General features: G+C 37.3%; 1 protein-coding gene across 4 annotated transcripts in view; it reads right to left on the bottom strand.

The window, feature by feature from the left end:
• Positions 1–12,496, bottom strand: part of LOC135233129 (coiled-coil domain-containing protein 158-like) — a 48,495-nt gene extending 35,999 nt beyond the window's left edge. For all 4 annotated transcript variants that reach the window (XR_010323764.1, XM_064296347.1, XM_064296350.1 and 1 more), the window contains exons 1-8: positions 11,957–12,496; positions 9,441–9,489; positions 6,067–6,212; positions 5,232–5,410; positions 4,896–5,005; positions 4,192–4,519; positions 3,362–3,438; positions 293–407 (exon numbers count right to left, since the gene is read on the bottom strand). Coding sequence is in view for 3 of the 4 variants with exons in the window: in XM_064296347.1 (XP_064152417.1) it covers positions 293–407; positions 3,362–3,438; positions 4,192–4,519; positions 4,896–5,005; positions 5,232–5,410; positions 6,067–6,212; positions 9,441–9,489; positions 11,957–12,101 (1,149 nt within the window). In the remaining variant the exon portion in view is untranslated. The remainder of the gene's footprint in view (positions 1–292; positions 408–3,361; positions 3,439–4,191; positions 4,520–4,895; positions 5,006–5,231; positions 5,411–6,066; positions 6,213–9,440; positions 9,490–11,956) is intronic.
• Positions 12,497–12,912: the final 416 nt, after the last annotated feature.

Below are 12,912 nucleotides of genomic sequence, written 5' to 3'. Positions count from 1 at the left end.
CATTCATACATTATTGTAGAGCTTCATACTCCTTATAAACAGAAAGGAGTAGTAAACTCTTTCTGCAACATGGCAATGTTGAGACAAACTCATTTTCTTGAAGGTCTTGAAAAGCCAACATGCAACATGCTTAATCTCTAGTGCACACATGAAACTGCAATGCAGCACCTTTATGTACTGAACAGTAAACAACCAAGCCAGGTCCACATAAGGACATGGCTGATGAATTCATGATGACTGGTACTGGCAGACAGAATCACTTGTTTCTTATTCAGAAGGATAGATATATCACCTTTTCTCTCTGTGTCTGCTGAGCCTCCAAAAGCTCAGAGCGCAAGATGGAAACAGATGATTCTAGTTCAGTCTTCTGACTATGGTACGTAGATGCCTGTCTTTCAGCTTCTTTTCTGAAAAAACAAAAAGCAAAACATATTCATCAAAGCTGTCATGCTAACTGGGATCTTCAAGTTATATTTTGTAACTGCTTCGCCTAGGCAAGCATACTCAGATTTCTGTCAGTAATGCCACCTCCTGGACATGGCTGTTAAGGAGAGGTTTCATTCAACAAAAGAAAATGCACACCTCAGTAATAGACATACAAAACCTGACAAGCTAAACATTTAAATGAAGCCCCTGTTTGTGCAATATAATGACTAACTGTGAAGAAACATTCTTACCTTACATATGGTGCTGTTGGAACTAAAATATGTAGATGAATTACATACTTTATCGTAGATGTGCAAATGTTTCTCAGTAAAAACAAATTTTACAAATGAATATTGTACCATTGCAAAAACAGTTTAGGGGTCCAAGCAGCAAAGCATGCAGGAAAACACATACCTTCCTGACAGTATGGTGAAAATTGCAATCTATCACAAAACAACAGCTGTTGACCTGGTGGTGGCGCTATAGAGCACATTCAAAAAGTCCAACTTTGAAAAGTTAGAACTTTTGAACCAATTGCCATAGAGACATGCAACCAAGACTATTAAGCCCCTGTTCAAAAGGAGAAAATAATATTGGGCCAATAAAATGTGCTATTATTAATTTTTTGGATAGAATTTAAAAAATCTTCTTTTCATGAATCATTCATCTGGTCAATGTCAGATTTGGTGCGAACCATCATTGTATTAATCAAAAAATGGCTGAAAGGTGAGCCAACCAAAATGACCCATATTGGACGTGTCCATTAAAATCATCCATTAATTGCAGACATGGTCATCGGCCTTGAAACACATTCCGAACTGAAGGGCAGGTCGTTCTGAACAAACAATACTTGAACGGTGTCGGCCTTCACTGTGTCACACACAATATAAATTTGATGGTCCTGTTGGCATATTATTTTCTGTATATTCCTTAATCTGTGTTCTGAGTCATTCTTGTAATAGTGAAGAATTTAACCTCCATCCAGGAGTCCGAAAGTTATCATAATATGGCAACACATCCAACGTGACAATGGCATGGTCTGAAATAATTGCTAATAGAACAGGACAAAGTAGAGGGAAGCATGGACTTTGGGTGACTTTGAGAGCAAGAATAAATAAATTCTGGAGTAAACCTTATGAGGATGTGGGAAGGTGGTGTAAATGTCGCTCAAGATACCCAGCCAAAAAATTGTTACCGCCCACAAATTTGTCGGTTTACTTTTTAATACGATGGAACACTACTGCCAGCACCTAATTGGCAAGACTGGTTTCGGCCCAACATTTTCAAACTGGAGAAACACGGCAGCCTGTTCATAAACTCTCACCACCACCAAAACAGTCCGCTAAAATATGTTTTCGAAAGTGAGGTGAGGTGAGAAATAGGCCATATAATTGCTGAATCTTGATTCATATTTCATCTGCAGCACCAAGTTTGACAGTTTGATCCAAGTTTCATTACCCAGGCACAGCTACACTGGCAAATTCATTTGCATAGAGAATAATTTATCCATCCACCCCAAGAAGCATTTTTTAAAGTAGAGCAGTAGGTGGAGATAGGCTGAAACTATACAATTACTCCTTAAAAACATAACGGCATCACATATCTTTGCTTCATCTGCTTGAGAAGTTAAGGTAGCTACATGCTAAAACTTTATATTTTTCCTCACTGCTACACTGGGTAACCGAAACAGCCAGAGGGATGAGGTGCGCGAGATTAGATGGGCTTTTTCCCCAAACTTCAAATGATACACATTCCATATGGTTTTATAGATGCCAGGTTTGCATGTCCGATGAATTGTAGTGGCAAGATTTTTGTATTGAGTGTTGTCAGTAATCACATTAAAATGTGTTTGATTTTGGGGGATTGATGTTAACATGGCACTCTAAATCATTACAATCAATCAGTGGAAACCCTGCCTCAGCCTTTTAACAATATTAACATATACTGTGAGAAACAAAGTGCGAAAATACAAATTCTGGAATGCGCTGCGATCAAGATTCCCATCCTTGTCAGTTGTAACAATGAGAAGTTTGATGGTCCCTGTACTGATGTCCAGGGTTTGTACCAAAAGAAACTTTAAATAAATAATAATGGACACACGGTAAGCATGTTTTATTATTTTAGTAATGCAATTTGAGCACACTGTTTCCAACAATGTTCTGTTAAAAGCAAAAAAGCTTTCTATCCATCACAGACCAAAGCGATTAAACATCAAACACCAGCCTATTATTTGTTCCTAGCAGCGACTGACAGTTGATTATCTTTTAAACATCAAGCACTTGTTGCTACAGTGGCATGTTATTTCATACATTCTCCACTGTGGCACAAGGTCTATTAACTTAATAAATGAATCATTTTAAAACACTCTGATCTCTACTGCTTATTTTCAGTTCTCCACCAACAAACCTGCCGTGACTGCTCTGTGACTTTCGCCAATATTTTCTGTGTCAAACACCCAGCCTTGGTAATGACACACAAAAACCTACAAGTAGGAGGTGAAACCCTGCACTTAGCAATGGGGTACAGAATTTGCTGCTTTTATTACTTGGCTAATCATGCCTTGGAGAGAAAGAGAATGTTTAGGCACCAAGATACTCCTGCGATGAATAACAGGTTCGCAGAGCACCCTTAATTCGCCATGCCTTTTAAGGGATTGCTTCGGTTTTCCTTATGCTAATCAACATGAACAGACACACACATCCAGTTTATGAATAATTGGAATTCAGAATCTGGTACACCTGGGATAACTACAAAATCAAAATTCTAAGCGTGTTTCATAAATAACATGTTGGTTTTTCATAAGAAACTTGAACAAAAGAAGAATTTAAGAAAAGTTTTGTAAATGAGGCCCAATGTTGCTTGATCAAAATTGCACAGAACTTGTACAGATGCCACTCACAACAACAAATAAAACTATTATTCTACAGGAAATTACCTTTCAGTTTGCTCCTTCATCATGAATACATTTTTTTCTTGGAATTCCAATTGTAGAACCCCCAGCTGTTCCTCAATCTGCCATACAAAGGGTAATCATGTCAGATCACCTATTGACTACTCATTTCCCTGAGGAAATAACTACATGCATTTTAAACAGAAAACAGTGGTGATAACAGTTTAATTAACTTGCATGTGGCTTCTCAAGCAACTATCTGGTAAGATAAATGACTGGTAGGATCTAAAATTTGAAGAAGCACTCCAGAAAAGAATAAAAAATGTTCCTTTTGTATGAACAAGTCAAATTTGTTGGCAACAAAAAACTACAAAAATGTCTTCGCTGAACTATTATAATTCAGCAAGATACAGATTCTTCTCCAAACAACCAAGCAAAATAAAACTTTTCCATTACAAGCATCTGGCAGATGTCAATGTTTTTCCAAAGATTTTGTGAAGTAGTTATCTTAAAATCTGAATTAACATGATCACATTAAATGATTGATTTAATAAACAGCAAAGGCAGTCCAATAATGTATGTGTATGAATATAAATATCTATTCACACTATTAAAATTCCATTCTTCTCCAAAATATTTTTCAACTCATGAGTTAAGTTGCGTGAGTTTCTCGATTACCATCTTAATACTGGAGTAGTAAATAATTATTTGGTTTGCGCCTGCTCTCTGTGACCTCTTAATTTTTCTTGACAGTTCTGCATGGATAAGGCTGAATTGTCTCTTCTCTAGTTATGTTCCTTTAGAGATGTGTCAACCAGATAGTTGACAAAAAGAAAAAAATAAATAAGATCCTGAAACTTCGGCAAGCATCTTACTGGCAGGAGTTTCTCCTTCAGACTGGCATTCTCCATCACAAGGTCCTGCAGCACCGTCCCTACCATTTTGCCCAGGGAATGGAGGCCTGGGCTGGCAGAAACCTTGTCCATATACGTTCTCTTGGCAACTCGCTTCTCGTAGTCCAGCAGTGCGGAGCCCACTTCCTGTAGAGTCTGGTCCAAGGCCTCCTGCTTCCTGCAGAGCAACTCAACCTGGTTTTCAGCCTCCAGAAGCATATGGTCTGCAACCTGCTTACTGCCCTGTAGCTCTCTGATTGTCCCTTGCAGTTTTCCCACCAGGTCCGCCTGCCTATGGGACTCCTTCACTCTGCAGTCAAAACAAGCAGAATGATTTCAAACTAACATTTTCCCAAGACCTGTATTTTCAACACTAATGGTGCTATTCACAATTAGAATGACAATCATAACTAACAAGATAAGAAATAAAAGAAATAAAAAGCAAACAATGAATATGTTCACATTATAAAGATAACTGTAAATGTTATAAATATGGACCACTCCCAGAGCATTTTTTAATTACAACTTTAAATGAGCAAATGTGCCTTCTTGGTGATACCCATTTTTGTATTACTCAGAGCAATACTGAAGTTATTCATTATTGATGATGTCTGCCAAGTGATTGTAGCGTAACAATAATGTGGGATACTCAGGACAAACCAAAAAAAGAGTTTGAACATATTCACCTCTGCTCCAAAAGGGCATCCATCTCCAACTGACTCTCCTGTAGCTTTGTCTGCAGCTTCATTATGCTTTGACGAAGGTGAATATTTTGCTGCTCATGAAGGGCATGCGTCTGCAAAACATTTACTCAGATTCCAGAAAATAGTCTTTGTGGACATCAATATACTTACATTTTACCATACTACAGTGATAGACATTGTTACAACACACAACTGAATGAAAAGCATTCAGGTGTTGTGCTCTCAAGGATACATATTCATGAATGAAAAACCTTTTTTTCCCCCAATCATAATAGCCTGTGTTCACAAGCAAGAGCAGAAAGCCTTGGTCTGACTGACCGTATTCAGGTGTTGCTGTAGCTCTGAGACCTGCTGGGAGTACTCGTGTGCCACATCCTTCCCTGAGTGTTTCATATTGTGCTTCAGCAGACCTAGGTCATGGTCATACATGTCCGGCTGGACCCTGAAGTCCTGACCAGACACGTGCACTTCTGGAACACTGACCTCCGGCAGGACACCTGTGAGACAGGGTGATACAGTCAGTTCCATCTCAGGTCAAAGCTCCTAAATCTCAGCCCAGTCTACTTTAGTGTAAACATGTTTATGATATATTCCTGATTTAATGCCTTTGCATTAATTCTTGCATCAAACATTCAAGATAACTTTTTGCTATATTTCTTCTACACCCATATTTTTCCCCTACCACATACAGTTCTAAAACATAAAATGAAGTAACCGAGAGGGCGTGCCTTTTAGAGGTTCATAATCAAAATTAACTAGGTATATGACTGAAAAGAATCACACCACAAGGGCCGAGTTGTAATATACATACATTCTTTAACTGAAACAAAGATTTCCATATGGTGATTTACCAGATGAACACAACTTATTGTCAGTCACATCCACATTCTTTAACAAAACTTTGTTTCTGATTGGTATGAACTGGGGAGAGCAAAGACTTATAAACCAAGGACCAGGAAATTTTTATTTAACCGAGCTTGCCATAAATGACTGATGCACTGCATGTGTGACATTATTACATTCCTACTTCCAAATTTCTATTCCAAAGTGCAATATATTATCCCAAATTCAACCCTCAAGTATCAGCACTGGACAAGTGTTTGTTCCACATCAGATAACAGAAGATATATGTCCGTGTAAGTTGTGCCCTCACCCATGGAGTGAAGCTTGGCAGTTTTGGGCATGTGGGGTGTGACGCCTCCAAGGGTACGACCCATCCTCTCCATGGTACGTTTGGTTGCGTGTTCTACCTGCTCTTGTAACTTCTGCGTCTCTCTTGTCTGCCGTTCCAGCTCCTCACTGAGCAGATAATTTACCACATTAATATCCGGAATAACAATTATATAAATCAATCACATTTTACAGTGGTGTACTGCACACACTTAAGCAGAAGATCACGTTATGAGATATTTGACTTCTCCACAGCATGAAACCAGAACACATGCATTCAAGCTTCTCACTTGCCAGTTCGAAACCCTTGCTAGGTCATTTTTGAAATTCTTATGCTTTACTTTCATTGTTCAATTAGATATGGAACCAAAGTATCTGTTCTAAAAACAATCTGATCCTGCTTATTACAATTTCACAGGGATGCACAATATACTGGCAGCTACAGTGGTATAAGCAGATGTTAATGCAAAGTTTCTTAACCTGTATCGGTCAGATGAAGCAGAAATGGAAACCCATAATTATTTCTCTAGTGCATCACCTTGTACAAGGCCATGGCAGTGAACAATTTAAAGGCCAATTAAAATACCAATATTTCATTAAAAGAAACCAAATCATTATTAATTATACTATTATTAGACTGTTATCAAATACTACCAACAAACTTTGACCTAACGCATACATAAGCACAGCTTTGGTTTCATAAAAACATTGCATGCAAAATTAAAATCAATGCTTTTATTCAGAAAATTGGGAAAACTTTTAAACATTATTAACCAATCAATAGAACAGCAGTTAATAAAACAAATAGACCCATTAAACAATAACTGCACAAAACAAGCAGCAAAGTGAATAATAAAGTTGTGAGAGCATCTAGTCTAATACATAGGCCTCCAAAATGTAGGCTAGAAATAAACAGTTAAGTTTTAACACAATCACAAACATTGCACCTTTGAATGTTTAAGCATTTTAAATGGAATCAAAATAAAATCTAGGTGATTTTAAACGGAATGTAGAAAACTATAAACGTATTTACAGCATGACCTAAGATATGTCACAGTGTTGATCCTTAAAATTTCTGGTGTTTTGAGGCTTGCCCTTTTCCATTCGTAATAAAACCAAAATACATTGTACACATTTTTAAACTCCTTCACTTTAAAATTATATTAAGACAGAGCAAGCATGTTAAGATAAACTAGCCTACAATTTTCTACAGCTTTCATTTTAGACCATGGTGATTTAAACAAGATGAATGCATAATGTAAAGGTCAAACACAGTATGAGATATGATAATTTTGGTTCAATAGAGTGTTATAGTGGCAACATGAGGCCGATATGTGTAAAACTTGCACATTTGCCGAACTGCGCAAGGATTTATCATTTTGCCAAGTTTGGTAAAACCAGACCAGTTGGTTTGGCCAGAATATGCAAAAACAGCAGAAGAATAGTAACAAATAGAAAAGTACAGTTCCTGAAGAAACTGTGAGGCTAGCTGAAAGGTGCTAGCTAGAAAGGTGCGAGCAGACGTATTTATTCCAAAGGATTTATGGACGGTGCTAAGAGCATAACGTCATTGTAAATATGAGGGGCAGTCATGTTCCAAAGGTGCTGGGATAACTGCCTCATCAGAATAGAATAGCAGATTAATCAATCAGCCAACCCGAATACGAGCTACGTGTAGCCAACTTCACTAACAAAGCTAACAGTTAAAGTTTCCAATCAATGTCTTAGTAAACATTTTATTCATAAGCTGTAGTATTCACTGTTTTCCTTTGAATTTTTTGAAAATGACGCTAAATGATTATTTACTCAACAAATTATTTCTAACTCTATACCTCTATACCTATAAATGAAATATTAGATTACATTTAATTTGTCAGATTTATCGAAAGTGACACACAATAACTGCAAACTGAAGGTCATTCGAACAACTACAGAACACAGGTCAAATAAGGTAGCTACATGTACAATTCACAAAGTGCCAGTTATCCACAGCCATTAACGTATTATCTTTCATTTGAGAAAATAAAGAAGCTAATATTTGGATAGGCTACAGATAATTAATTTACTTTACCAGTGTATTAGCTAGCTAATGATAGACCTATGGCCGGCTATTGTTACTTATTACACACATAATAAGTTTACATCCCAATTCTTTCTAAATGTCCAGAATAGCTAAATACCGAAGGAGGAAAAACACAAAATAGCTGCAACATCACTATGAAGTATCTACCATACAATTTTGCCACACGCTAAGGGGTGCACTCAGTGTAAAGCTTGTTGTAACACTGCCTACTTACTGTTACCATCTATATGGAACCACCTCAACCTCTTTGCTTCACATTTTGTTTGTAACGCTCAAGGGTGTGTCCTCAATGGAGGTGTGGGTGAGGAGACTTGTTTGATTACAAACAGTCTAGAAGGGTTGTGAAATCCTACATACACTGTAGTATATCTTTGATGTAAAATATATTAACGTAAAACGTATACATATTATTGACGACTGAAATGAAACGATGACCAATTTACACCGACGCTTTTATCACCTTTAACCCGGTATTTGCTCTTTACACTGCTCAGAAGAACCAATATTGATTCCATAATTATCCAATATTCAATTACTTAAGATAGGTCTACGTGCTCTTCATAATTTTTATTTTTGAGGTAACTTGCCGTTTTCTTACCTTATTCCCTGAGCTTTCAGTCACAGACAATATAATCAATTTGTTTAATAATTTCCCTTTCCCATCTTATAATGAATAATTCTCTAATTTCCACTTCCGTCCACTTATTTCCTCTATTTCCTCCAGTGGCCATTGTTTTGTTTGTTCCCTTTTTAATCTGTCCCTCACACCACAGATTTTATATTACTTTTTATAGTCTATTTGTTAGACTATAAAATAAAATGTAGTTTATCTGTTTCTATTGAAACTGTTGACACAAAGTAACTCATGCAGACAAGTGACAAGTGATGGAATGTTTACATGGTATTTCTCCGGCTTTACTTTAACACAGAAGAAATACTGGGCCAGGTCAGGGTGAGTCAAAGCTGGGTTATTTTAATCTGCCTTTTTTTACAGCTTGACATCATTACACAGACATTGATACTGAGTCAGCTGCACCAATAACCTGGTATTTCTGCTCTGTCTAAGGACTGCTTAATTTACATAAATTACCAGTAACCAAGTCATGAAAACGGTAATAGGTTATCAGTATCAGCTAAAATTTTATCTGTGCATCTCTAATTTCATTATTTGTTTATTTATTTGATTGAATTGTGTTTTAAGTCGTCTTTTTAAACACTCTGGAAAACTTTTTCTAATAGTAATCATCGTAAACGTGATTTGAAGTGGATCATACCTTAGCATCTCCAGATTTGAACTTCTTTCTGGCGGTGCATCAAACCCAACTGTGAAAATACAAAGCAAGCAGACAATATAATTTTGTCCAATAGAGTGTTACAGTTTGAAGTCCTAAAACCCGGAAGTCTGCATTTTTTAACCATGGGTTCCCTCGTCAGATTCCCAATGCATTTTTCCTTACAGGAATTTTGTTTTCTGCCCAAAATAAGGTTGGTGGTGCCCAAAATAACATAAGCCTAAGAAAGCTTCACGTTTTGCGCTACAAGATAAATTACACCCATTAATACCACCACCGTGGATTTCAATGCTGTTATGTGCTTTTATAAATTAAGTTGCTAACAAGTTGCTATATTGAAACTACAATGGTTGTTTCGGCAGAGAAAGACATTCCTATGGGAAACAAGCTTCGGAAATCTGAGTAGGGAACCCATGGCGGAAGAAACATCCGGGTTAGCTTACAAAACGAGGTCAGCACTGTAACACGATTTCTTTTATACACGTAAATGAATAAGAAATCAGAATGAACCTCTCAGATCTTTCCGATATTTGTCAGCCATAATGGCGCTCTGAAATGATGAAATTAATTAATGAAGGCTTTTCAACTTTTGTCACTGAAGATAGAGTGCACTGGAGTATGTACGGCTGCTCGCTGACTAATTTTTTAAAAATTTTTCACTCAGAATTGACATTTATATTTGAAGCCAAGCCATCATTCTCTTTTCACTAATTTCCATCCATAATGCAACCTTGGAGTAATGATTAATGGTATACTTTAAAGATAATAAACGCAAACCATCATTCAGAAAATTAGGGACTATGTGCCCATTTTCACTGCTACTTCGGGCATATACACCACTACCTTCAAGACCAAGTTTGACATGCGTAAATGCTGAAAACAATATCTTGACTTCATTGTAATCACAAATACTTGCTTTACAACATGTTGAATCATGTTGAATATTTGACTTTGCATTTGCATCTTTGCATTGAAAATCCCCCTTGAAAAATTTCCGCCCACTAAACAATTTTAAAAGCTGCGAACTGGGGTTGAGAGTGGGCACGCTCAATTAGGGGCGGCCCCGGATGGTAGGTGGCGTAGCACCTGGGGGGAGTTTTCATTTTGCCTCTTGCGGGCCCTTCCAGCAGGAGGCTGTCAAACTGCCCTCTAATGCAGCGGCAACAAGCAGCAATATAACAGCCACGTGACGAACATGCCCAGTGTGAGAATAACGGGGGGGGGCGGGGGGAGGAAGGAGCGATAGAGTCAGTAATACATCATAGGCATAAAGGCAGAGCATGCAAGGGTGAAAACAATTCCGCACCTGCAAAAAAAAAAAAAAATTATAATTTTAAAAATAAAAATAAATTTTAAAAAAATATAAAATGAAAAATAAATCCCATGTCTGCCACTGTTCTGAATAGGAACCGGAATGGAAAAAGAATGATCTAAAGGATTTCTAGCCAAAATAATCTAAAAAGGAAAAAAAAAAAATCACTGTCCACGCTGTCACTCAACCATAGATCATTTGAAATGAGCAGGGTAATTTGTGCAGTGATGTCAGACCTGTTTGAATACATAATACTTAATCATCAATCAAGAAGAGTGGGGCTTACTTATTTACATAAAAGCAGGCTTTTTACCCACTTCTGCATCACGGATGTGGACTGGGCGCCAGGCAAAACAAAACTTTTCACCTTTGGGTGGAAGTGCATGGCTCTTTTTTTGGGACAAAATGCAGTGGCAGGGCTTTGATTTTTTTAACAATAAGTCAAATGAGATGCATCAAATGGAGACAAGGCTTTATTACTCAAAAACGTATTGTAGTGTTTATTACCCCTTTAAGTCTTGTAATTGCACTGTAAAACAAAGAATACAAGTGATCCCACTATGTAAATTGGCATGTATTCACATCAGACTACATATGGACTGAACATATGAAAGACTAATATATATATATAGTTAGTTTTTGGGATGGATTATTTAATTATAATTCATAATAATCAATGCTAAGAATTAAGTCTTCAAATATGACCCAGGTTGTAGAGCAAGTCTTTGTGATCACACATACTGTTTTCACCTCTTACAAAGGTCAGTGTATAGGTCTCAAAATAAAGGTGGGTAGCCCAAAAGTGGAGTGAAAGTGGACATATTGTCCCCAGTTTTCTTAATGATAATTTATTTTATTCTCAAATATATACTGTAACAATGGTTATTACAGTCTTACTTCAAGGTAACATTATGTCAAATACCAGAAAGTTTTCAGAGGTCAAGATTGAAAATAAGAAATTATCCTAAATTACCCTGTGAAAATGCCAAGATCTCGTGGCTGGTGCGACAGTTCATCACCAGCCTAATGTTACAGTTACTTAGCCAAGATAGCAAAGCTTGGCTTATGTCAGTGTTTTAATATTGCGGCTTAAGATTTAGCCATGTCAGCAAAAGTTTATGCACTGACCGCTTCCGTTATGCATTTTAACAAGCCCACAAAGTTAACATCAGTTAACCTTACTTACGTTCAACTGCATAAGCGTTTTCATCCAGTGCTCCCCTCACAGATGCACCGGGCCGTGCTGCCATATCGTAATTGTTTGGTAATACAAACGAAACGATATCCGATTTAGAAACGTTGTTGTTAGTGTTTTGATATACCGGTAACATCCCGGTGAGCTACAGCAACTAATTAAAATCCAAAATTATATTTCAAAATAGTGTAGGCTGAAATATCGTCTGCCACTAAAATGTGCGCACTACACGTTTGACCGGCTTGTTAGTTACCTATCAAACTAGCTAGCTGAGTTCGCTAGCTAGCATGTGCAATAGCTACATTACCAAGGCAACCGCTTAGCTTCGCTTGTTGAAAAACATTGCCTACCCTTTGTGCAACTAACAGCCCTTATTTTGAATTAGCTCAGCTTAAACTAGACAGCTAACCCATTTCGATTTCCATTCTCCATTTGCAAGTTTTGCGGTATTCATCTTATAACCATCGGCGAGAATTTAAGAACACCTGTGCCGTTACCAAAACTTGCAGCTTTCAAAAGAGCCTGACGCGTTTGTTGTTACTAGGGCATTATGGGAATTGTAGTTTTATTTCTTTAAAAAAAATTAAAATTTTTACTTTGCTGGCGTCACATCTGGGTACTTTACTGTTCACGCCCTCTTTTAGGGAAACCATAGAGAGCATATCGGACCTGGAGAGGCCAGAGGTATGATTGATCACAAAGGTGGTGGATGTGCAACATTTGTACAGGATAGTTTGGCCTACAGAAAGTTGTCTACCTCAACAAAAACAGAATGTAAAATTCTTTTAAATAAGCAAGACAGAAGGGGATATTAAACTAATCAGCTTCTATAACCCATGTCAGAGTTAACTCATGAAATGCTTAATGCAATTGCAGACAATATAGAAACAACTGAAATATGGTGTGGTGACTTCAATGCACACAATAGCTTGTGGGGTAGTGCTCAT

The sequence above is a fragment of the Anguilla rostrata genome, chromosome 10 (assembly GCF_018555375.3).
Source record: "Anguilla rostrata isolate EN2019 chromosome 10, ASM1855537v3, whole genome shotgun sequence".
NCBI classification, from domain to species: domain Eukaryota; kingdom Metazoa; phylum Chordata; class Actinopteri; order Anguilliformes; family Anguillidae; genus Anguilla; species Anguilla rostrata.
Note: the sequence above shows the minus strand (reverse complement) of the source record. Positions and strands in the feature narration are given on the sequence as shown.